The sequence below is a fragment of the Pelophylax lessonae genome, assembly GCF_965119305.1.
Source record: "Pelophylax lessonae genome assembly, chromosome: 11".
NCBI lineage: Eukaryota > Metazoa > Chordata > Amphibia > Anura > Ranidae > Pelophylax > Pelophylax lessonae.
In genome coordinates, this window is record NC_138778.1 from 13980466 (window position 1) to 14005179 (window position 24714).

General features: G+C 43.0%; 1 protein-coding gene across 6 annotated transcripts in view; it reads left to right on the forward strand.

The window, feature by feature from the left end:
* The window catches only part of SHISA6 (shisa family member 6), a 342371-nt gene that overhangs the window by 131253 nt on the left and 186404 nt on the right, over positions 1-24714 (forward strand). For all 6 annotated transcript variants that reach the window (XM_082271224.1, XM_082271225.1, XM_082271227.1 and 3 more), the window contains one exon: positions 6839-6934. In XM_082271224.1, the coding sequence (XP_082127350.1) occupies positions 6839-6934 (96 nt within the window). The remainder of the gene's footprint in view (positions 1-6838; positions 6935-24714) is intronic.

Below are 24714 nucleotides of genomic sequence, written 5' to 3' on the forward strand. Positions count from 1 at the left end.
TGAATCCTTTTCCATCTATTCCTCTCTGTAGGAGGTTTCCATTAGCACACAATAAAAACACTTTTGTATCCGAAGCCCTTTATACATTCTATAAAAATACGACTAGCTTTACACACAGGTTCAATTGGTTTCCATGACAATTTGTTAAGATGGTATTATTCCTCCGCGCCACATGTCTTTTACATTCTAGCTCTAATTCTAGTAGGAGACCCCCCCCCCCCCCAAGCCTTGTTTCAGAAAATCAGGATTATTCTTTGATTTTCTTTTTTCCTTTTTCTTTTTCATTATTTTCCCCTTCTATTCTTTTCTTTCATTTTTCTTTCATTCCTTTCCACTTTCTTTTCCTTCCCCTTTCATTTGTTTTACCTTTCTCTTCATCTTTTCCATTTATCTTTCTTTTTTTTTTTTCCATTTAATTCCCTTTTTCTTTTTTACTTTCCTGTTTCTTTTTCACTTTACCGTCTCCTTTTTTCCTTTTTCTCGTTTCCTTTGCCTTTTTTTCATTTTTTTTTCCCTCCTTCTCTTTCTTACCCCTTTTCTATTTTCCGTTCTCTTTCTATCCCGTACTCTATCATTTTACATGTCTCTTTCGCTTTTCTGTTTCACATTCCTCTTTCTCTTTCCCTTTCTCTTCACCTTTACCTTTCCCTCTCCCTGTTCCTTTTCCCATTCCCTTCTTTTTACTTCCTTTTTATTCCCCTTTTTTCTCTTTTCCTTTCCCTTTTCTCTATATATTTTCACTTTCCCTTCCTTTTTATCATTTACTGTACCTTTCTTTTTTATTTCCCTTTTTTTTCTTTACTTTTTCCCTATCATTTTTCCCTTTCTTATACCTAATCTCTTTTCCTTTCTCTTTATTTTTTTCTATTTTTCTTTTCCTTTCTCTTTCACTTCCTCTTTCTTTTTTTCCCTCTTTCTCTTCACTTTTTTCTTTTTCCCTTTTCTTTATTACTTTTCTCTTTTTTTTTTTTTTTATCTTTTTTTGCCTTTACCCTCTCATTTTCCCATTCTTTTTCTTTCCCTTTGTATTAAACTCTCTATCTCTCCCTGTATCTTTGCCTTTCTCTTTTACTTTCATTTTTTTAAATATCTTTATCATTTCTTTTCTGTTTTCCGTTATATTCCTGATCTTTTACTTTTACCTTTCTTTTATCTTTTCCTTTTCTCTTTTCGTTTATCATTCAATTAATCATTCCCTTTGTTCCCCTTTATTTTTTCCCTTTTCTTTATCCCTTTCCTTTTTCTCTCTTTTTCTCCCTCTCTCTCTGTTTTTCTTTTTCTATTTTTCTTTCTCTTTTTCTCTCTATCTTTTGCTCTCATTCTTTGTTTCTCTCTCTCTCTTCTCTTTCTTTTTCTCTTTCTCTATTTTCTTTTCATTTTTCTTTCTCTCCTTTTCTATTTTTCTCTGTTCCACGTTCTCTCTGTTTCTTTTTCTCTCTGTTTTTCTCCTTCTCTTTTTTTTTTTCTTTTCTCTTTTCTTTTCATTTTTTTCTTTTTCCCTTTCTTATTCGTCTACTCTCTCATTCTCTCTTTTTATTTATTTATTTTTTGTTTCTCTTTTACTCCTTTTTTTTTTTTTCCCCCTCGGTTTCTCTTTTTCTCTCTCTTTTTCTCCTTTTTTTTCTCTTTTTCTTTTTTCCTCTTTCTTTTATTCTATTCTCTTTTTCCTCTTTCTTTTTCTCTTTTTTCTTTTCTTTTTTTTCTCTTTTTTCCTTTCTTATTCCTCTACTCTTTCTCTTTAACTCTTTTTGTTTCTTTTTTTCTTGAACTCTTTTTGTTTCTCTTTTTCTTTAACTTTTTGTTTCTCTTTCTCTTTTACTCTTTTTCTTTCTCTCTCCCCCTTCATATTTTCTCTTGTTCTTTTCATATTGCTATACTTCTCTTCTTTCTCCTAATAATATTTTTTTTGTCTGTCCCTTTTTCCTTCACTTTTTCATTCTTCTGCTTCTCCCTTCCCATTCTATCTTTTCCTATTCCTATTGTTGTGCTTCTCTGTTTTCTATACTATCTACCAATGTATAAACTAGGGATCGACCGATATAGTTTTTTCCTTACCGATACTGATATTTTTACCATTGAATATCGGTATCGGCCGATATTGACATATCCTATGTCAGGGTCCGAGACTAGTCTTCTCCTCCAACCATTAGGTGGTGATGCTCATGTAAGGGTAAAATTATGTCACATAGCATAATTCCGTTTACAAATGTTATTGAATATGCCACTCGCATGCGTACAAAGTAAAGATATAAGCAATTCCACATTAGCAGATCTCCTGGCAGATCGGTATCACTCACCCACTTGCCGTAAGTGATACCTGGGTGATACCGCTCCATTCGGCATCCACTCAATACTGCTCTGTCTCTCATCGGCTCCATCTCCCACCGGCATCCACTCAATACTGCTCTTTCTCTCACCCGCTCCATCTCCCACCCACCCGATACCGATCCGTCCCTCACCCACTTGCTGTGACACCCGGGTAATACCGCTCCATCCGGCATACGATCTCGGAGGTCATGTGGACCACGCACGTGACCTCCGAGATCGTATGCCGGTTGGAGTGGTATCACCCGGGTGTCACTTAGGGCAAGTGGGTGAGAGATACCGATCTGCCAGCAGATCTGCTAATGTGGAATTGCTTATATCTTTAATTTGTACATATGTGAGTGGCATATTCAATAACATTTGTAAACAGAATTATGGTATGTGACATCATTTTACCCTTACATGAGCAATATTTGCAATATGGGCAATATCGGCCAGTTCCGGGGCCGATACAGATATATCGGCAAAAGTCAATATCGGCCCTCGATATATAGGCCTTGCCGATAATCGGTCGATCCCTAGTATAAACACACAAGGAGGGTGCTCTCAGATGTTACTGGCGGGTAAATCACAAATGCCACGTTGTGCTTTTTCTTGCAGCAAGCAAACCTGTAAGTTTGGTGTGATTGTATGCTTAATCAGTCTGTAAAAATAGCTGTGTGATAATCTGCTTTAATTGGTCTTTACTGTTATTGCTTGTTTTAAACAGATTTTTTTATGTGTGTACTGTTCAATGCTATGGAGTATGTTTTCTCATATTTGTTTGTTCTTTGGTATTTGATGCTGTAATGAACATTGACTTGTATTTACCCCTAGCTATATAAGGTACTGTATGTTGAAATTACAAAGTACAGTAAATACATGCCTGTACTGCACAGCCCCTGGGGAACTATAACAGTCCTGACTCACCAAGCTACAGCGAAAGAATGAATCGCTACACCACCTGCTGCTAGAGTACTATAAATCATACATAGATAGTATTCTACATTCTATTCTACAGTACTGCTAAAATTCTGACATAGATTTTCAAAATGTGCCCCTGACTCCTCTCCTACAAACCCCAAGGCTGCATTCACACCTGAGCGTTGCATTTTTGAGAGTTTTTTTTTTTGGGGCGTTTTTTCAAAACTTTTTTTGAGCACTTGTATGGGCATTTTTTTGTACCGTGTTTTTAAAGTGTTTTAAACTTTTGATGTTTTTTTATTTTTTTATTAGCCAATAGAGAAAAATATCATCTGTTTCATCATTTGTTGCTGTTTTTTAGCTTTTCATCCACTTTTATTTATTAGTTAATTATTATTAATTTATTAAACTTTTAAACTTTTTTTTGTAAGGGGTTAAGATTTATGGTTAGGGGTTAATTTATTTATGTTGTTTATTTATTATTTATTTATTGTTTATTTTGTGGGGTTTGGGTTAGGATTAGGGTTAGGGGTGAATCAGGTTAGGGGTTTAGGTAATTTTATTTTTATTATTTATTTTTTATTAATTGAATTCTTATGAGTGTTATTTATGTATTATATTATAATTTTTATTTATTTATTTTTATTTAATTCTTACATTTGAGCAGAAAAATACTCAGAAATATTGTTATTATTTATGTATGTCGTTTATTTATTTTTTATTTAATAATTATTATTATTTACTTTTATTAATTTCTTGCATTTGAGCAGAAAAAACACTCAAACGCACTAAAACACTCAAAAACGAGGATCAAGCACGTCATAAGGAACCGGAGGAAATCTACCAGGTCCATCATGGATACTGATCCCAGCAGGTTTCCATGAACACCTTGGGTTGAGAAATCTGGGCCTACGCGTACAAAACATTTCATTCTATCTTGATGGTCTTTAAGGAAACCTGATGAATGAAATGTATGGACTGCCCTTGCTGACGTGTTTTAGTACTACACGTGTAAGGTCTTTTATCCTCAACCTTGTCTCACTGCAATGCAAGTGGTGAAGCATGAGTGAGGGAGCTTGTAGATGTAGAAAATCCTAAAAGTTTCTAGACTTTGATGTATCATTGAAATTTTCCATAGGAGCAGAGCCCTAAAAGCCACACTATATGGACAAATGTTTTATTGACACCTAACTATTACACCTATGTGAGCTTCATAGTAGAACCCAAAACGGTCTTCCTCACGCAAGATTGGAAGCTCACAACTGTCGAAAATAGCTTTGTACGCTGTGGTATTAACTGTTCCCTTCACTGGAATGCTGCACTCAGTCATTTGGAAGGGGTCCACATACCACGTTGAAGACCCTACTTGCAATCGACCTTCCAATTTAGTTCTGTACGGTTGAGGTCAGGGATTTGGGCAGGCCACTTGAGGTACTTCACACCAAACAGGTCAAACTATGTCTTTTATAGAGCTGGTTTCGAACACCGGGGCACAGTCCTAGTAGAACACAAAATGGTCTTCCTCACACAAGGTTGGAAGGTCACAGTTGTCCACAATGTCTTGTATGCTGTGGTATTAACAGTGGCCTTCACTGGAATGCCTGCACTCAGTCATTTGAAAGGGGTCCACATAACTTTGGCCATTTTTTTTTAAGTCTGTGGTTGTGCGCAAAAACAAAAATGTATGTAAAACACATACAACAAAATGCACTTTTTACCTTACCCTTACCCCCCAGGGTTCAAGGTTCTTGACAGGGGGGGAGGCTCAAATTTAATCAACCTAGCCAAAAGCCTAGCGGACGCCTGTCCTCATGGTCAGCCGAAGCCGGCCAACAAGTTCTAGGTGAGGGGCTCTCCCAAAGAGATACCCCCCGGTTTAGGGGAGGAAGGAACCTAATTGCCCCAGGTCCTCCCCTTAGACTTCAGTGAAACACATGAAAAAAATGCACTTAAAGGTGTGTCTCCCGAAGGAATAGAGCCTTACCCTGACCCCCCAGGGCTCACGGTTCTTGGCAGGGGCGAGGCTCAAATTTCATTAACCTAGCCAAAAGCCTAATGGACCCCTCTCCTCATGGTCAGCCGAAGCCGGCCAACAAGTTCTAGGTGAAAGGCTCTCCCAAAGAGATCCCCCCCCCCCCGTTTCAGGGGAGGAAGGAACCTAATGGCCCCACATCCTCTCCTTGGACTTCAGGGTAGGCCTGTGGACCCACGCACTCCATTTTAGTGAGAAAAGATATACAGATAAGGCCCCTTTCTTGTGCGACTTGTCCTGTGACTTGGGACTGCAAAGTCGCATGACAAGTCATATTCCATGATTTCCAATGAGTATCGTTCATATCTATTCGACTTCAAAGTAGTCCCTGCACTACTTTGGCCGGACTTTGACGCGCTTTGAGGTCCATAGCCCTAGATTACACAGGCATTGCTTCAAGTCCAGTCAAAATCACAGCAAAATCCCATGACTTTAGGTCGCACAAGTGTGAAAGGGGCCTAAAAGTGACAAAACATGAGTAGAAAAATAAATTACATTGTGACGGTGCAGGTGCACTGGCTGAGGCCCTGTGTCCTGGTAACAAAAATAAAAAATGCAGTGATGTGTCCATTTGCCTGTTCACACAGTGGGATTCCCAAACCCAAGTGTTACCAAGAACACCCCTGGGGCAACCAACTCCCAGGGAGCACCGACACAGCGGATTCTCTGCCTTCCCAGCCCATGGCCAGACAAGGTAGACCTATTCAAATCAGGAGGCTTTGGGTCCTTCCGGTCTTCCCAGGGGAATTACTATTATGCCCCACATCCTGTGGTCACCATGATTTCTGTTCCAGCTGGTACAAGCCTAGAGCCCCCATCATAAAAGAAAGAACAATATACAGTCAGTCATTCCTGCCAGAATAGCGGTACAGCACCCCTAATGGACATTGTTTAGAACAAATACTAAACTTGATCTTAGCCCTTTGGTCATATAGTGTATATCAATCGGATCATAGCAATCTTGCTCATGACTTGAGCTTCTTCAGCAATAACCCAGAAGGTATACCCTGATCTCCAAGCTGGGGGTGGGACATCAATTAAGCAACCCAATCTTGTAACGCTGAAACTGCTGTTCATTAGCTGCAGCATTATGGAGTAAATAGGTCAGTTTAAAACAACCCACCAATGGCAGCTGCCAATTTTCTGCCTTCACCATTTCCCCAAAACTTATGGAGCGTTCCAGGTGTAGGGGAAACCCCAAAACTCATGGGTTTCAGTAACATTTTGACTGTTGAAGCCAGATTGAAAATTATTCATTAGACAAACATGTAGGTAGACAGACATGTTTGGAGAGCAATTCAGTCACGTTACATTCTGTTGGTTTGAAAACATTTGCTCTATATGGCTTGGACACCTAATACAATTTATACATTCTGAAGTGGGTGGCACCTAGCTAACTAAATTCTTTTGAAGTCCCATTTGAGTCTTTGGTGACATTCTTTGATATGCAGATGGTCATTAACATAGACACGTCCCTTGTCAAAATGTTACTGAAACCCATGAGTTTTGGGGTTTCCCCTACACAGGTTTGTGACCCATTTCACAAAATGTGTCTGACTGTCTGCTTTCTTCCAGCAGGACACTACGGAAAAGACATCTACCGAAGCGGAGGGCCTGACCTACATAATTTCATCTCCTCCGGCTTTGTGACCCTGGGGCGAGGACATCTTAAGGGTACAGTAAAAAAAAAAAAAATCTACCTTTTGTTTTTGTACACATGACTGTTTCTGTGCCTCATAGTACCAAACCCCACCGTCCCATCAGTTTCTAATGTTGTACTGCTTCCTCCTTAACTGTTCAGTCTAGACAGGTCCTCACCTCCTGGTTGGCGTTCTATGTGTGTCGCATCCGTAGGGCTCTCTAATAAATCTAAAGGGACTCACGGCTTTTGCCATACTTAGCATAAGTTTTAATGTAACGTTTTTTGTTATATCTTATCTCTAGTTTTTTTTTTTTGTTCATTGTGACAATGATGGGGGTGTTGTGATAGCAAGCAGTACTGTCAAATTTTATTGTTCGCTGATCAGGTTTCAGCCAGACTTAAGACTTTGGGGACTCCCCAATGGATCATTAGACATATTGACCTTAAATTATAGCTTAAGGTTTAGAGTAATTACTTACCATGTAGGAGGGGGGCAGCTAAATCAATATTCATAGAACTGCAGCCTTCCAATTGGCTAGGGACTAATGACATCATCCCTGAAGTAAGACCAGCTTAGTGATAAAGGTCCTTCTTGACTAAAAGTCCAAATGTTGGTTGGATTCACAAAATAAAGATATCCAGGGCTGTTAGCAAGAGTCTCTTAATATGGAAATATCAGATGTAATTTTTATTAAGGTCGAGGGGTTAGGTGACCCTATCAGAAAAATATCTTTTTGAATGTCCAGTGGAGTAATCAGGACTAAAACTCCTCACAACCAATCAGCGGTCATCTTTTACAAGTCAGACATCTTCAGTGTTCTTTATAGGTCCTGAGCTCACGTTTAGTTTGCGTATCTCGATATGAAAGTATTGGGGGAGCTGAGCGTGTTTATTCCACAAGACAGACACATTGGAGATCTGATATCTAACCTGGTCAAGTCCCATGAGGCATTTCAAGGCGAGTCCCATGAGGCATTGCAAGGCTGACAGTTGCAAGCATGACTCCCAAAAGCAGAGGCATGATGGGACTTGACTCCCAAAGGCAGAGACATGAATGGACTGGAGGACCACAGGTTGGACACCCAAGGGTAGCTACGCTTATTGCGAGTTCTGACTTCATAAACTGGTCAAGCATTTAGGTCATGAGGGCAACCGTATCCAAATGCCAGATAGAGCATAAATGTCCATTTAGCAGAGCAGACCGACGTTAACCTGAGCTCTCAGCACCTAGGCATTGGCCCTGTTCTCTGAGCCCCTTCTCAGCAGTTTTCGAGTCCCATGAGGCATTGCAAGGCTGACAGTTGCAAGCATGACTCCCAAAGGCAGAGGCATGATGGGACTGGAGGACCACAGGTTGGACACCCAAGGGTAGCTACGCTTATTACAAGTTCTGACTTCATAAACTGGTCAAGCATTTAGGTCATGAGGGCAACCGTATCCAAATGCCAGAGCATAAATGTCCATTTAGCAGAGCAGACCGAAGTTGACCTGAGCTCTCAGCACCTAGGCATTGGCCCTGTTCTCGGAGCCCCTTCTCAGCAGCTGGGACATGCTCCTTATCCTTTGCAATGAGTTAGTTTTAGAGGTCATTACAAAAAATGTGTCTTTTCACCCAAAAGACTAGTTGGGTAATACGGTGATGTTTGCTTCAAAGAGAAGTAATTTGGCATTGTCAATGACAGTGGTTCTCCTCCTTTGTCTGGCCAAATCTGGTTTGCTATTTTGGTTCTCAAGACAATAGTCCAGGTAGTGCAGACCGGGGGCACATTGTGAAGCTGCACAAGGGCCCTCTGAGACCATTTATACTGGATGGGTGTCAGATGGTTGCTTAGACCCTTCCTGCTCTCGCGTAGATTTGGATGTTTTTCACTACACATTGAAGTGCTCCACATTTTAGTGTAGTTGGGCCTTTAAAATTTTAAAGATACGGATGACTTCATGTTTTATTATGGTAATGTGATAGTTTACTTTTTTGGAGTTTTTCGAGAGGTGCAAAGAGAGATCACGCAAACAGTTGCAGGTCAAATCAAACTGTATATAACATTAAATTAAATAATAACAGATGAAGATAACAAAAGACTAGGGGGGTAATAAGGTGATGTTTGCATCAAAGAGAAGTAATTTGGCATTGTCAATGACAGTGGTTCTCCACTTTTGTCTGGCCAAATCTGGTTTGCTACTTTGGTTCTCAGGCCAAAGGCCCAGATAGTGCAGACCAGGGGCACATTGTGCAGTTGCACAAGGGCCCTCTGAGACCATTTATAGGATGGGGGTCGGATGGGTGCTTAGACCCTTCCTGCTCTCACGTAGAGTTGGATGTTTCTCACTATACATTAAAGTGCTTCACCTTGTAGCGTGGATGGGCCCTTAATATTTTAAAGATACGGATGTTTTATCATGGTTATGCGATAGTTTACATTTTTCGAGTTTTTTGAGAAGTGCAAAGAGAGATCACCCAAACACTTGCAGGTAAAATCAAACTGTATATAGCATTTAATTAAAGAACAAATGTAAAAATATAGGAACATGTAGCATAAAAACTTGTCTGTAGATGCCTTTCGCCACCAAGGAATCCCCATTTACGGCTTGGTATGATGATCAAACCAGGTGCATGCTTGCCTTGGTACAGGACTTGTTTATTCCAATTTTGGCCGTGGTTTATACAGGACTTGTGGGTAAGTAACAACCAATTATAACTCTTGGAAAAGTAGTATTACCTTTTTAAGCAAGATGGCACACATTCCTGAAAGGACTTGGTCATTTGGTCAGTTCGTAATGACATTCTTATAGGATGAAGTCATCTAGGGTAACTAGGCTTTAGGGTTCATTCTTATGGGGCTTTTCCACTGCATGGAACCGAAAGGTTTGGCTCGCTTTTGTGCTTTTCCACTGCTGTTACCGCATGGTATGGTGTAGGAATGGTTCGGTACGGTACGGCGGCGCTTTTCCACTACATGGAACCGAAAGGTACGGCTCTCTAAAACAGTACCACCTCGATTGTGGTTCCAAGAGGTACCATATCCCACAATCCTTTGCATGCAGTCACTACTAGCAACTGATTGGTCAGAGAATCATTGTTATCCCACCCACTCTACTTTAGTACCACTTTAGTGGAAAAGCAAACCGTTCCAACACCGTACCATGCGGTACCATGCAGTGGAAAACCAAACAGGGCCAAGCAGGGCCGAGTAGAGCCAAGCCGGTACTTGCAGTGGAAAAGTGCCATTAGATATTGGTGAGCCAAAGAGGAAATATGACATTTCCCCATTACTTCAATATTTGCTCATTACATTTGCATGCCCTACTTTCTACTTAGTAGGCTTACACAGTGATTGTGCTTCATGGCTCCACTGCGAAAGTCTTGCAGTTGCCGGTCAGGATGGGTTTTGTCTGGAGTTTTTCTGTATAAAGTAACGGTCACCAAAACTGAAAGCAGTTGAAGGACATAGCAAAGTGAGGAGTACTAAAAAATGAAGGGTGCTGCTCCAGGCTCTAGTAGATCCTCATCTGCTGTCAGCTGCTTGGAGTGTGGTCTCTGGAATGGGCTCGTCTCAGGAAAGAAGAAAAAAAAAGTCCCACAAATCCATTGTGTAAGGAGTAGAAGCAGCCTTAGCCCAGACTCTGCCCAGACCAGGTGGGACGAAACGCTTAGGGGGTAAGTCATTGCCTGGGTTGAGTCATGACCGAAGCTGCTTCTACTCTTTACATGAGGGTTTTGCATGATGTGTAGTTCTCGGGACTTTTTGTCTTCTCTTTTTAAAAGGAGAACAACAACCCGTTTAACGTTTGGTGTGGCATAGAGGTTTGATTGTCCTCCCTGGATATTTGGAGAACAGGATGTTCATCTAGCTGAAAGCCCCAGCTGACCCCGTCCTGGAGAGCCATAAAGATCCAATAAGACGTTCTTCTGCTGAAAACAATTGAGGTAGATTATTACAGCAAATAATTATGGGTGGGGGGTTCCAAATTTTTGGAGGAAAAACTCTACTCACGGATAGAGTGTGGAGCTTTGTCCTCGCTATGAAGATTCACCATTGTCACCAGGACAGAAAGATGGGGGAGTTCCAAAATGTTACAGGTGTCCCCAGATTAGGAAGAGAGGGAAACACTTCAAATAGGGACCCCCTGATGTGGTTATAAGTGTCAAATTTATCTCATGGTAAGATTTTTAATCTTTCATCTCCAGGACAGGAAGTGAAGAGGAACCTCCTAAACTGGTCATAGACATAAAATATATATAAATATAAACTGAAGGGGGTTTTAACTCGCTATGAAAAACTAAGCAAAACCTTTCCTGCTCTACATAACACTCTGAAGCTGAATTCCTGGTATGGATATTTTATACATTGTTACATAAGCCAAGCTTGGACCAATGAAAGTACATATGTGCCATACCGTTGTTTCCCTGTGAAATCTGGAAATCCCTATAGTAGATGCCCCTACTCCCGTTATCTCCACTAGCTTCCGGGTCTCGTGCCAAGTGGCTGTCCAGTTGCACTGTCAATACAGGAGGCCGGTTACTGGGCATGGGTGCCATTCAGAGAACACTTTGCATTTTCTCAATGAATGCAAAGTGTTCTCTGATTGGATGAGGTGGGGTGGTGAGGTCACATTCTCCACCTTGTTCAATCAGAGCACACAGTTCCTTGGTTCCACCCCCAATCCACCTCCCAGTTTTGCCTCTTTTATAGGATACAGAACCAAGTATCAAATAATAGACCCCAGCAGCATTAACAGATCTTCCAGCAGCCAGCATCACTAGATCCCTTCCAGCGACGATAGATCCCCCAGTAGCCATCATTACTAGACCCGCCAGCAGCAATAGGCCCCTCCCTCAACAGTACATTTTCCCAGCAACAAATGACTCCCCAGCAATATTAGATCTCTCCCAGTGACAATAGATCCCTCCCAGTGACAACAGATCACCCAGCAAACAGCATCATTAGACCCTTCAGCAGCCAACTCTGTAGACCCCTCCTTCAACAATAGATCCCTTCCAGAAACAATAGATCCCTTCCAAAACCAATAGATCACCCAGTAGTCAGCATCAATAGACCCTCCCTCAACAGTAGATCCTCCCAGCTACAATTGACCCCCCAGCAACAGTAGACTACCCCCAGCAACATTAGACCCCCCCAGCAATAACAGACCCCCCCCACCGCAATAATGGATCCCTTCCAGTGACAATAGATACCCAAATAGCCAGCATCGATAGGCCCCTAAGCAGTCAGCAACAATAGACCCCTCCCTCAATGGTAGATCCCTCCCAGCAACAATTGTTCTTCCAGCAACATAAGACCACCCCCAGCAACATAAGACCACCCCCAGCAACAACAGACACCCATTTCCCCACCCCATCCCTGAGATAGGTGTATGTGGCAACCTCTGCCTGGATTCCAGCCAGGCCACGCCCCCAACACGTTTCGCTCTGCCCCCTCGGAGCTTAGTCCTAACTGAGCGAAACGTGTTGGTGACGTCCAGGCCGAGGCCGGAGTCCAGGCCGAGGTTCACACATACACCTGTCTCAGGGATGGTATGGATGTGCGGTTATAGGAGGACTTTTCTTCACTTCAAGCCATCCGAAAGGAGCTCCCTCCCAAACCAGCACTGCCAGCAGTGGACGTTTAGGACTTGCACCCCTTCCAGAGAGCCTGAGTGGTGCACGATGCAGGTTTTTGGGAAACAATGAGTCACGGGGCTATTTGAACAGTTCGATTGCCAGCAATCTGGTGCGATTTGGAACTGTCACCGGGGGGGCTTAAGCTCTCTAATGTGCACCAAGCACAGAAGTGATCCTCATTCCCTCGTCGGTTCTATGGAATAAAATACCACCAAATTCTATTTCTGAGGCGCCTTTAATCCTCTTAGCGCCCGCCGCGTCCTCCTGTGTCAGATTACTGCGGACAGCTTCCATACCGTTCATGCCAGTTTGTCTTGGAGGGCTCCTGGGATCCGCCGCTTCATAAATATTAACGGAATGGCCATCAGCAGGGACAACAACGCGCTCATTTTCACGCAGAGGACACTGACCTCCGATAACAGCCGGTGATTGCTCGGTGTAGGAAACAGAATTATTTTAAGGCGGGGAAGGAGCTTTATGGCACGGTGCGAGTCTATTAGACATGTGCATGATGAAAAATTTTTTTCGTTTAGATTTATTAATCTAGTTACATAGGTGAGGTTGAATAAAGACAATAGTCCATCCAGTTCAACCTGTGTAGGTATGTGTGGCTGTAACCATCTCACATAGCCCTGAATGTTCTGTTCTAGTTATTTTGTTTAGTTAAATTCAGTTGATTTGTTCAATTCGTATCCGGAATTCGTTCTATGTATTTTTTGAATTTTCTTCAAATTTACCGGTTTTTCTTTTTTTTTTATTTTTCCGATTACAAACGTTTGAGCCGATAAATTTTGAATCGGTCGAATCGAAAAATGTCTTTTTTTTTTTCGAATGCAGCTGCCGAGTAATCAAACATCTGATTGTTATTTATACACATTGATCTCCAAAAATGAACCACCTAACGCAAACTGACGTAGACCTACGTCAGCTGACTTTAAGTGGTTGTACCGGGATGATGCCTCTAGCTAGAGGCATCATCCCGGTACCGTTATTTAGAGCCAGCGGTCGGCTTTCCAGCGGTAAGGACCGATGCGGCTCGGGAGGCGCTCGATCATTACCCCGGCGAGCAGGAGGGGGACATCCCCATCCCTCCCCCTCCCTCCGTCTTCCGTAGGTCTGCCCAGGTCTCCCGTCCCACCGGGAGACCCGAGCAACCAGCCGACGCTTCCTCAACCCGGTACCATTATTTAGAGCCAGCGGTCGGCTTTCCAGCGGTAACGTCCGATGCGGCTCAGGAGCCGACCGACGTCCCCCCCCCCTTCCCTCCGTCTTCCGCAGCTCTGCCCGGGTCTCCCATCCCACTAAGCCGAATGCAGTTTTGATCAGTTCTCCGATGACGTAACCCGGAGGCGGCTTCCATGACGTCACATCCGGGTTACTCAGCTGCTAAAGGCGGCATATTCAAAAAGCGAATGTATTCAAAAATGCTGTTTTCGGCGTTTTGAATACATTGAAGTGCAGTGGAGGGGTTTGGGGTCTTTTAGACCTCCGATCCCTCCATAAAGAGTACCTGTCACTGCCTATTGCTGTCACAAGGGATGTTTACATTGCTTGTGACAGCAATAAAAGTGATCAGATTTTTTTTTTCTTTCTTTAAAAACCTGTGTTAAAATGTAAAAAAAAAAAGAATGGCATAGGATTATTAAGCAGACCAGACAGGATAGTATAAAGTGGCTTAACAACCACTTTAAAGGGGAAGTTGAGATTCCAGGGGGGGCACCTCACCCCCCCCCTGCCCCCCCCCCATGCGAACGCCCATGAATCTGCCTTCTTTATATAGGCAGACTGGCCATCTGTCAGAGTACCGAAACAATCGGTGGGTCCTGGCGCACATCGGGTCCGCTGTGTAAAATCACAGCCGGAGCGAGCCCCCAGAGGCACGCACTCGCGCCCAAAACCCGGAAGTGCAAAATCATGTATACATACGTGATTCTGCACAGTGTGGCTGCAGTAAATCTGCTATGCGGTGGGGAAAAAAAAAAAAACGCATTGGAAATAAAAACTCCTAAGAAAGGAAACAGGTCGCTGGTTCATGTCAGCTCCTCTGTTCACACAGCAGTGCAGTGGGCGGAGTCGGGGGGGCTAGGGCGCCCCTTTAAGCGATACATTGTTTCTTTACATAAGAAGGAAAATTGTGATTTATCTCTGCAAAGTAAAACTCCCGCTAAAGCAGCGAAGCCACGAAAAATTGATTCGGAATATATGTGAATGTTTACCGTGGCTGAGCCATGTATATTTATAGTTGGCAGCGCTGCTCATAAATCCGCCTCGTCCGCACAGTGGGAATCAATTAATTTTCTTTTCTCTTATTCTGCTGGAAAGTCAGCGAAGAGCCCGCAGGTTGATTAATCTGCATCTGGCCGCAACTTTCTGCGCGGGCGCTGTGAACAATGCATTAAGTAATGTCCCCCAGTAGCGCTAATGTGATTATACGCTGCAAAATGAAGGGGGGGGGGAGGGGGATTAAGGGGTGACTCTACCGCTCGGTGCGATGAGGGATGCAGAAGAACCAATATGATACAATGTTTGTGTTTACAATAATAAGAAACATTATTCAACATTACTGTTACTAATATAAAGGATTTTTCTTTGTTTTATTTTATTTCTGTTTTTATTCTTTGTTTTTTTTGTTCTTTATTTCATTGTAGATCTTCTTCTATACAGATTAACCACTTCAGCTCCGGACGGTTTTACCGCCCCCACCGCCCCTTTTATGACCAGGCCATTTTTTTGCGATTTGGCACTGCGTTACTTTAACGGAAAATTGCGCGGTCGTGCGACTCTGTACTCAAATAATATTGATGTCATTTTTTTTCCCACAAATAGAGATTTCTTTTGGTGGTATTTGATCACCTCTGCGGATTTTAGATTTTGCGCTATAAACAAAAAAATAGCGACAACTTTGAAAAAAAAAAACCGCCAGATTTTTTTTTACTTTCTGCTATAAAACATTCCCAATAAAAAAAAATTTAAAAATTTCATTTTTTTTTTTTATCAGTTTAGGCCAATTTGTATTCTGCTACATATTTTTGGTAATTAAAATCCCAAAAAGTGTATTTTAATTGGTTTGCGCAAAAGTTATAGCATTTACAAACTACAGGATAGATTTTTGGACTTTTAATTTATTTTTATTAGTAATGGCAGCGATCTGTGATTTTAAGCGGGATTGCGGCGGACAGTTCGGACCCATAACTGACATTTTTGACACTTTTGGGGGGGGACCAGTGACATTACTACAGTAATCAGTGCTAAAAATATGCTCTGTTACTGTAATAATGACACTGGCAGGGAAGGGGTTAATACTGGGGGTGATCAAAGGGGTTAAATATATGCTTACTGTTACTGCCTGCATGGGGAGGGAGAGGCACAGAGAGATCGGGGGTTGTAGCTTAGCTGAAACTTCTGATCTGTCCCTGCCTGTCTGAGAGAAGATCCGCCTGCTTTGCTTACATAAGCAGGCGGGTATTCTCTCGGTTTTCTGGACGATCGCGGGAGAGCAGTGGCAATCGCCACCGCTCCTCCTGCTGTGTCTAAACACAGGGGGGTGCGCGGCCCCGGCGGCGCCGCCGAAACCATGCATTCCAGTCATGTAGTACTACATGACTGGACGCAGCCGAGTCGCCCTGCCGCAGTATAAAGGCGGCGGGCGCTCGGCAAGTGGTTAAATACCACCAAAAGAAAGCTCCATTTGTGTGAAAAAATTTGATAAAAATGTGATATGGGTACAGTGTAGCATGACCGCGCAATTGTCATTCAAAGTGTGACAGGTCTGAAAGCTGAAAATTGGCCTGGGCAGGAAGGGGGTGAAAAAACCCGGTATTGAAGTGGTTAATGCAGTAAAACATTGGTAGTGGGTTAGATGCAAGCTATGTAAGTGGACCCCTTTCTGCTTCTGTTTGAGGCTTGTAAAATACAAATTTTCAATAAAAATATTTAAAAGAGAAACATTATTAAATATACATGTAAAGCAAACAGCCAATCAATCGGATACAGTAACAGAAGACAAACCGGGGCCTGACCTGGTGCAAGCCAATCACCAATGACATCCAAAAACCTATCTCAAGGACATTGCCTTGAGTCAATATTCACCTGTGCAGCACCATGGTGAGCAGTGGGGGCTCAAGGGACAGATGCTTTGGGCCTCACAACAATGACTGGGCCCAGGGCAGTTCCCCAGTGTTAAAGACGGCCCTGTATGTCAGAGCTATTCAGTACAGTATGCATAATAATAATAATAATAGTGTGTGACTGTGGGGGGACATTAGAGTGTAAGCTCATCTGGTACAGCCGGATATGACTGGCTCTGTATTCTCTGTACAGCGCTGCAGTGCATGTCAGAGATTTACAATACAATATGCATAAAAATAATAGTGTGTGACTGTGGTAGGGCATTAGCGTGTAAGCTCCTCTGGTAACCGTGGTGGGACATTAGAATGTAAGCTCCTCTGGTAACTGTGGTGGGGCATTAGAGTGTAAGCTCCTCTGATAACTGTGGTGGGGCATTAGAATGTAAGCTCCTCTGGTAACTGTGGTGGGGCATTAGAGTGTAAGCTCCTCTGGTAACTGTGGTGGGGCATTAGAATGTAAGCTCCTCTGGTAACTGTGGTGGGGCATTAGAATGTAAGCTCCTCTGGTAACTGTGGTGGGGCATTAGAATGTAAGCTCCTCTGGTAACTGTGGTGGGGCATTAGAATGTAAGCTCCTCTGGTAACTGTGGTGGGGCATTATAATTTAAGCTTCTCTAGTAACTGTGGTGGGGCATTAGAGTGTAAGCTCCTCTGGTAACTGTGGTGGGGCATTAGAATGTAAGCTTCTCTAGTAACTGTGGTGGGGCATTAGAATGTAAGCTCCTCTGGTAACTCTGGTGGGGCATTGGTGTGTAAGTTCCTCTGGTAACCGTGGTGGGGCATTAGAATATAAGCTCCTCTGGTAACTGTGGTGGGGCATTAGAATGTAAGCTCCTCTGGTAACTGTGGTGGGGCATTAGAATGTAAGCTTCTCTAGTAACTGTGGTGGGGCATTAGAGTGTAAGCTCCTCTGGTAACTGTGGTGGGGCATTAGAATGTAAGCTCCTCTGGTAACTGTGATGGGGCATTAGAATGTAAGCTTCTCTAGTAACTGTGGTGGGGCATTAGAGTGTAAGCTCCTCTGGTAACTGTGGTGGGGCATTAGAATGTAAGCTTCTCTAGTAACTGTGGTGGGGCATTAGAATGTAAGCTCCTCTGGTAACTCTGGTGGGGCATTGGTGTGTAAGTTCCTCTGGTAACCGTGGTGGGGCATTAGAGTGTAAGCTCCTCTGGTAACTGTGGTGGGGCATTAGAGTGTAAGCGCCTCTGGTAACTGTGGTGGGGCATTAGAATGTAAGCTCCTCTGGTAACTGTGGTGGGGCATTAGAATGTAAACTCCTCTGGTAACTGTGGTGGGGCATTAGAATGTAAGCTCCTCTGGTAACTGTGGTGGGGCATTAGAATGTAAGCTCTGGTAACTGTGGTGGGGCATTAGAATGTAAGCTTCTCTAGTAACTGTGGTGGGGCATTAGAGTGTAAGCCCCTCTGGTAACTGTGGTGGGGCATTAGAGTGTAAGCTCCTCCTGGTAACCGTGGTGGGGCATTAGAGTGTAAGCTCCTCTGGTGCAGAAACTGTGACCGGCTCAGTGTTCTCTATGGACACTATGGAATATGTTAGCACTATAAAAATGTATACTAGTGTGGGACTTTGGTGAGGACATTAGAGTGTAAGCTTCTCTGGTTCAGAGACATGTGACTGGCTCAGTGTTCTCTGTACAGCGCCATGGAGTATGTCAGAGCTATAGAAATGTGACTGTGGTGAGAATGCTAAAGTGTAAGATGCTCAGGTGCAGCGAATGGATCAGTGTTCTCTGGAAGCTTGTAATGCATCATTTACAGGAGAACACATTTGTTTCTTTTTTTCTAATTTCTTCAAAGTCCTTGTTGTGTGAGATCGGAGCGCCCCCGTTCAGTTTGGAGCGCCCCCGTTCAGTTTGGAGCGCCCCCGTTCAGTTTGGAGCGCCCCCGTTCAGCTTGGAGCGGAATGCTTCCTCCATACGGTTCTACCTGGCTGAAGAACAAATAATGATTCCTGCACTTCGGGTCTACATTGATTACTTTCCGCCCGGCGGTGTTTTAAGCAAATAATTCAGTAATAAATAAATAAATACGCACGGCACTTGCATTTTCCAAACACAGCAATTCACAACTTTTAAAAACTCTTTCCAAACGCCCCGACCATTGTCCGCCCGCACACTCTACGGTTTCATTATCTTTATCTCGCCTTTCCGCAAATTAGTTTTTTTTTTTTTATGATTTTTTACAAGATGTTTTCACATCTGTCAGCAGGAATTGGCCATCGTCCAATCTACCTCCCAATTACACAATAACAACGCAGAACAATATGCAAATACATTCCCTCCACTCCATTCCGGTTGGTCGCTTTTATAAGCGGGCCCGTGCTGCCGCCGATGATTTGCATACAGCCGGTGTGAATGTGGCCGGTGTTACAATGCCGGGAAGAGGGATGAAAGGATGTTTAATAATAAAAAATGGCATTTTCAAATGCAAATAAACAACTTTTCCCAAAACACAATGAATGCCGAAAACCAGCAACACAAATTCTAATTAAAATACAGCCGCTTAGAAAGCAAAAGCAAGTCTCTAGTCTTCAGCATCCATTCTACGGCTTATGAACAGCAACTTCACTCATCGGAGAATGGATATGTTCTGCTGGCGGGGGAGGGTGGATCTCAAAGGGAAACAAATATTCCTGAAAGTAATATTGAGAATTAAACAGTTCAGGAAGTTCATAAATAACACCAATCTAAACAAATGTTTTACATGATCTCTTATTAGCTTATTGGTCAGCAAGAATTCCCGAAAAAATATCAGTTCGCTAGAGACCATTGACATCACCGAGACCCTTCATATTCTTGAGAATACAACCTATCCGATCACTAGAGACCAGTGACGTCACCAAGACTTATTCATGAGAACACAGTCTATCCATTACTAGAGAACAGTGACATCACCAATAATTTATGAGAGCACAGCCTATCCATCACTGAGACCAGTGACATCACCAAGACCCTTCATATTCATGAGAACCCAGTCTATGCATTACTAGAGACAAGTGACATCATTGAGACCCTTCATATTCATGAGAACACAGCCTATCCATTCCCTAGAGACCAGTGACATCACCAAGACTTATTCATGAGAACACAGTCTATCCGTTACTAGAGAACAGTGACATCACCAAGACTTCATGAGAGCACAGCCTATCCATCACTGAGACCAGTGACATCACTAAGACTTCATATTCATGAGAACACAGCCTATCCATTCACTAGAGACCAGTGACATCACCAAGACCCTTCATATTCATGAGAACACAGCCTATCCATTCCCTAGAGACCAGTGACATCACCAAGACTTATTCATGAGAACACAGTCTATCCGTTACTAGAGAACAGTGACATCACCAAGACTTCATGAGAACATAGCCTATCCATCACTAGAGACCAATGACATCACTAAGACTTCATATTCATGAGAACACAGCCTATCCATTCACTAGAGACCAGTGACATCACCAAGACCCTTCATATTCATGAGAACACAGCCTATCCAATCACTAGAGACCAGTGACATCACCAAGACTTCATGAGAACACAGCCTAGCCATTCCCTAGAGACCAGTGACATCACCGAGACACTTCATATTCATGAGAACACAGCCTATCCATTCCCTAGAGACCAGTGACATCACCTAGACCCTTCATATTCATGAGAACACAGCCTATCCAATCACTAGAGACCAGTGACATCACCGAGACTTCATGAGAACACAGCCTATCCATCACTAGAGACCAGTGACATCACTGAGACCCTTCATATTCATGAGAACGTAGCCTATCCATCACTAGAGACCAGTGACATCACCAAGACTTCATGAGAACACAGCCTATCCATCACTAGAGACCAGTGACATCACCGAGACCCTTCATATTCATGAGAACGTAGCCTGTCCATCACTAGAGACCAGTGACATCGCCAAGACTTTATGAGAACACAGCCCATCCATCACTGAGACTTCATATTTATGAGAACACAGCCTATCCATTACTAGAGACCAGTGACATCACCGAGACCCTTCACAAGTTCCTTTTGTTGTCTTCTTCAGTTACATAGTTCTTTTCGGTGTCTTTGCTTCCTCCGCTTCTTCCAGTTTTCAGTTGTCGATCTGGAAATGATGGTTTGCACTCTCTCTCCCATCACCATCACAGATTCTGTAGCAGATCCAGGCAATGAAAAGGAAAATTCTCAGTAATTGCAGCCGAGGCCAATTAAAGTGACGTGATCCCCTCCTCTGGTTCATTATCTCAGTGGGAGATTTTGTCACCAGCCCTGGAGGGCCCAGCGGGTGAGCGAGGGGGCTACACAGGGAGATCAATATATCATTGGCTCGCCATGTTCATACATAACATGAAATGACTGGCGCTTCCCTATGATTAGAGGAGACCCAGACTGCCATTGATTGCCGCTTGATATGTGAAATGGGTGAAATCGATGATTTCTCGTCGCATGTCAACATAGGGTCTGGAGGAGGGGAAAGAGGGGGGGGGTTAAATAAATAAAATCATAAAGCATCTCTCATTTGCATATATATGTCTATAACCTTACAACTAGACTTAGCAGCCTTTTCCCAGTGCCACTCAGCAACTCCTCAGCCTGCTTTTACACCAAAAAAACGCATGTTGCTCTCGCAGTACCATTTATTGCAATTGGAACTCCAAGGACATTATGTTTCGATCCTTCCAACGCCACCAGGTTGCACCTCAGTCTGTTCAGAAACTCAGTGATGCCCTGGTCCAGATCTGGGAGGAAATACCCCAGGACACCATCCATTGTCTCATGAGGAGCATGCCCAGACGTTGCCAGGCATGCATACAAGCACGTGGGGGCCATACAAACTACTGAGGACCATTCTGAGTTGCTGCAATGAAATTTCAGCAAAATGGACTAGCCTGCTGCATTATTTTTTCACTTTGATTTTCGGGGTGTTTTTGAATTCAGCCCTCTGTAGGGTGATAATTTTCATTTCTATCAAACAATGTGGCATCCTTTCCTTCCTAACACATTACCCAGTCCATACCAATATAGATTCTAACACATTACCCAGTCCATACCAGTATAGATCCTAACACATTACCCAGTCCATATTAGTATAGATCCCAAGACATTACCCAGTCCATACCAGTATAGATCCCAAGACATTACCCAGTCCATACCAGTATAGATCCTAACACATGCCAGTATACATCCTAACACATTACCCAGTCCATACCAGTATAGATCCTAAGACATTACCCAGTCCATACCAGTATAGATCCTAACACATGCCAGTATACATCCTAAGACATTACCCAGTCCATACCAGTATAGATCCTAAGACATTACCCAGTCCATATTAGTATAGATCCCAACATATTACCCAGTCCATACCAGTATACATCCTAACACATTACCCAGCCCATACCAGTATAGATCCTAACACATTACCCAGTCCATACCAGTATAGATCCTAACACACCACCCAGTCCATACCAGTATAGATCCTAACACACCACCCAGTCCATACCAGTATAGATCCTAACACACCACCCAGTCCATACCAGTATAGATCCTAACACATTACCCAGTCCATACCAGTATAGATCCTAACACATTACCCAGTCTATACCAGTATAGATCCTAACACACCACCCAGTCCATACCAGTATAGATCCTAACACATTACCCAGTCCGTATCAGTATAGATCCCAACACATTACCCAGTCCGTACCAGTATAGATCCTAACACATTACCCAGTCCATACCAGTATAGATCCTAACACATTACCCAGTCCATACCAGTATAGATCCTAACACATTACCCAGTCCATACCAGTATAGATCCTAACACATTACCCAGTCCATACCAGTATAGATATCCAGCATCAGATTTTTCCCCATTGAGATCTGAGTTCCCTTCCTTTTTTGAGCAGTGTGTATGTATATATATATATATATATATATATATATATATATATATATATATATATATATATATATATATATATACAGTGGTTACGGAAAGTATTCAGACCCCCTTAAATTTTTCACTCTTTGTTATATTGCAGCCATTTGCTAAAATCATTTAAGTTCATTCTTCTTCCTCATGAATGTACACATAGCACCCCATACTGACAGAAAAACACAGAACTGTTGACATTGTTGCAGATTTATTAAAAAAATAAATAATGAAATATCACATGGTCCTAAGTATTCAGACCCTTTGCTGTGACACTCATATATTTAACTCAGGTGCTTTCCATTTCTTCTGATCATCCTTGAGATGGTTCTACACCTTCATTTGAGTCCAGCTGTGTTTGATTATACTGATTGGACTTGATTAGGAAAGCCACACACCTGTCTATATAAGACCTTCCAGATCACAATGCATGTCAGAGCAAATGAGAATCATGAGGTCAAAGGAACTGCCTGAAGAGCTCAGAGACAGAATTGTGGCAAGGCACAGATCTGGCCAAGGTTACAAAAAGATTTCTGCTGCACTTAAGGTTCCTAAGAGCACAGTGGCCTCCATAATCCTCAAATGGAAGACGTTTGGGACGACCAGAACCCTTCCTAGAGCTGGCCGTCCGGCCAAACTGAGCTATCGGGGGAGAAGAGACTTGGTGAGAGAGGTAAAGAAGAACCCAAAGATCACTGTGGCTGAGCTCCAGAGATGCAGTCAGGAGATGGGAGAAAGTCAACCATCACTGCAGCCCTCCACCAGTCGGGGCTTTATGGCAGAGTGGCCCGACGGAAGCCTCTCCTCAGTGTAAGACACATGAAAGCCCGCATGGAGTTTGCTAAAAAACACCTGAAGGACTCCTAGATGGTGAGAAATAAGATTCTCTGGTCTGATGAGACCAAAATAGAACTTTTTGGCCTTAATTCTAAGCGGTATGTGTGGAGAAAACCAGGCACTGCTCATCACCTGTCCAATACAGTCCCAACAGTGAAGCATGGTGGTGGCAGCATCATGCTGTGGGGGTGTTTTTCAGCTGCAGGGACAGGACGACTGGTTGCAATCGAGGGAAAGATGAATGCAGCCAAGTACAGGGATATCCTGGACAAAAACCTTCTCCAGAGTGCTCTGGACCTCAGACTGGGCCGAAGGTTTACCTTCCAACAAGACAATGACCCTAAGCACACAGCTAAAATAACGAAGGAGTGGCTTCACAACAACTCCGGGACTGTTCTTGAATGGCCCAGCCAGAGCCCTGACTTAAACCCAATTGAGCATCTCTGGAGAGACCTAAAAATGGCTGTCCACCAACGTTTACCATCCAACCTGACAGAACTGGAGAGGATCTGCAAGGAGTAATGGCAGAGGATCCCCAAATCCAGGTGTGAAAGACTTGTTGTATCTTTCCCAAAAAGACTCCTGGCTGTATTAGATCAAAAGGGGGCTTCTACTAAATACTGAGCAAAGGGTCTGAATACTTAGGACCATGTGATATTTCAGTTTTTCTTTTTTAATAAATCTGCAACAATGTCAACAATTCTGTGTTTTTCTGTCAGTATGGGGTGCTATGTGTACATTCATGAGGAAGAAGAATGAACTTAAATGATTTGAGCAAATGGCTGCAATATAACAAAGAGTGAAAAATTTAAGGGGGTCTGAATACTTTCCGTACCCACTGTATATATATATTATATATATATACGTGAGCATCCATGTTGCTTTTGTCGCGTGTAAAATAATTTGGCTGCCCTATGCGCAAAAACGCATAGGGCAAATGCCTGGTTTCGTGCTGCAGTAGATAGAATAAGGGCTCATGCTGCAGTGTAAGTAGGCGGGGCCGGAAACACCCTGGCCGCCCTATTTCCAGCCTCCGAAGGTCCCTGAGAAGTGAGCAGCCCCTTGGGGCCCTGTTCCCAGAACGTGCCAAAAATGTGCATCGCTCATGCCATGACATTTATTGTTAATGGCACCCCAAATGCAGCATGCAAATGTGCGTTTAGCTGAGTGCAAAAATGAATGCGGCAAATCACTCAATAAAAACCATGCAGACCGGAACGCGCAGGGGATGTCACAATAGAGAACCAGGAACGGGTCAGTAAAAATGAAA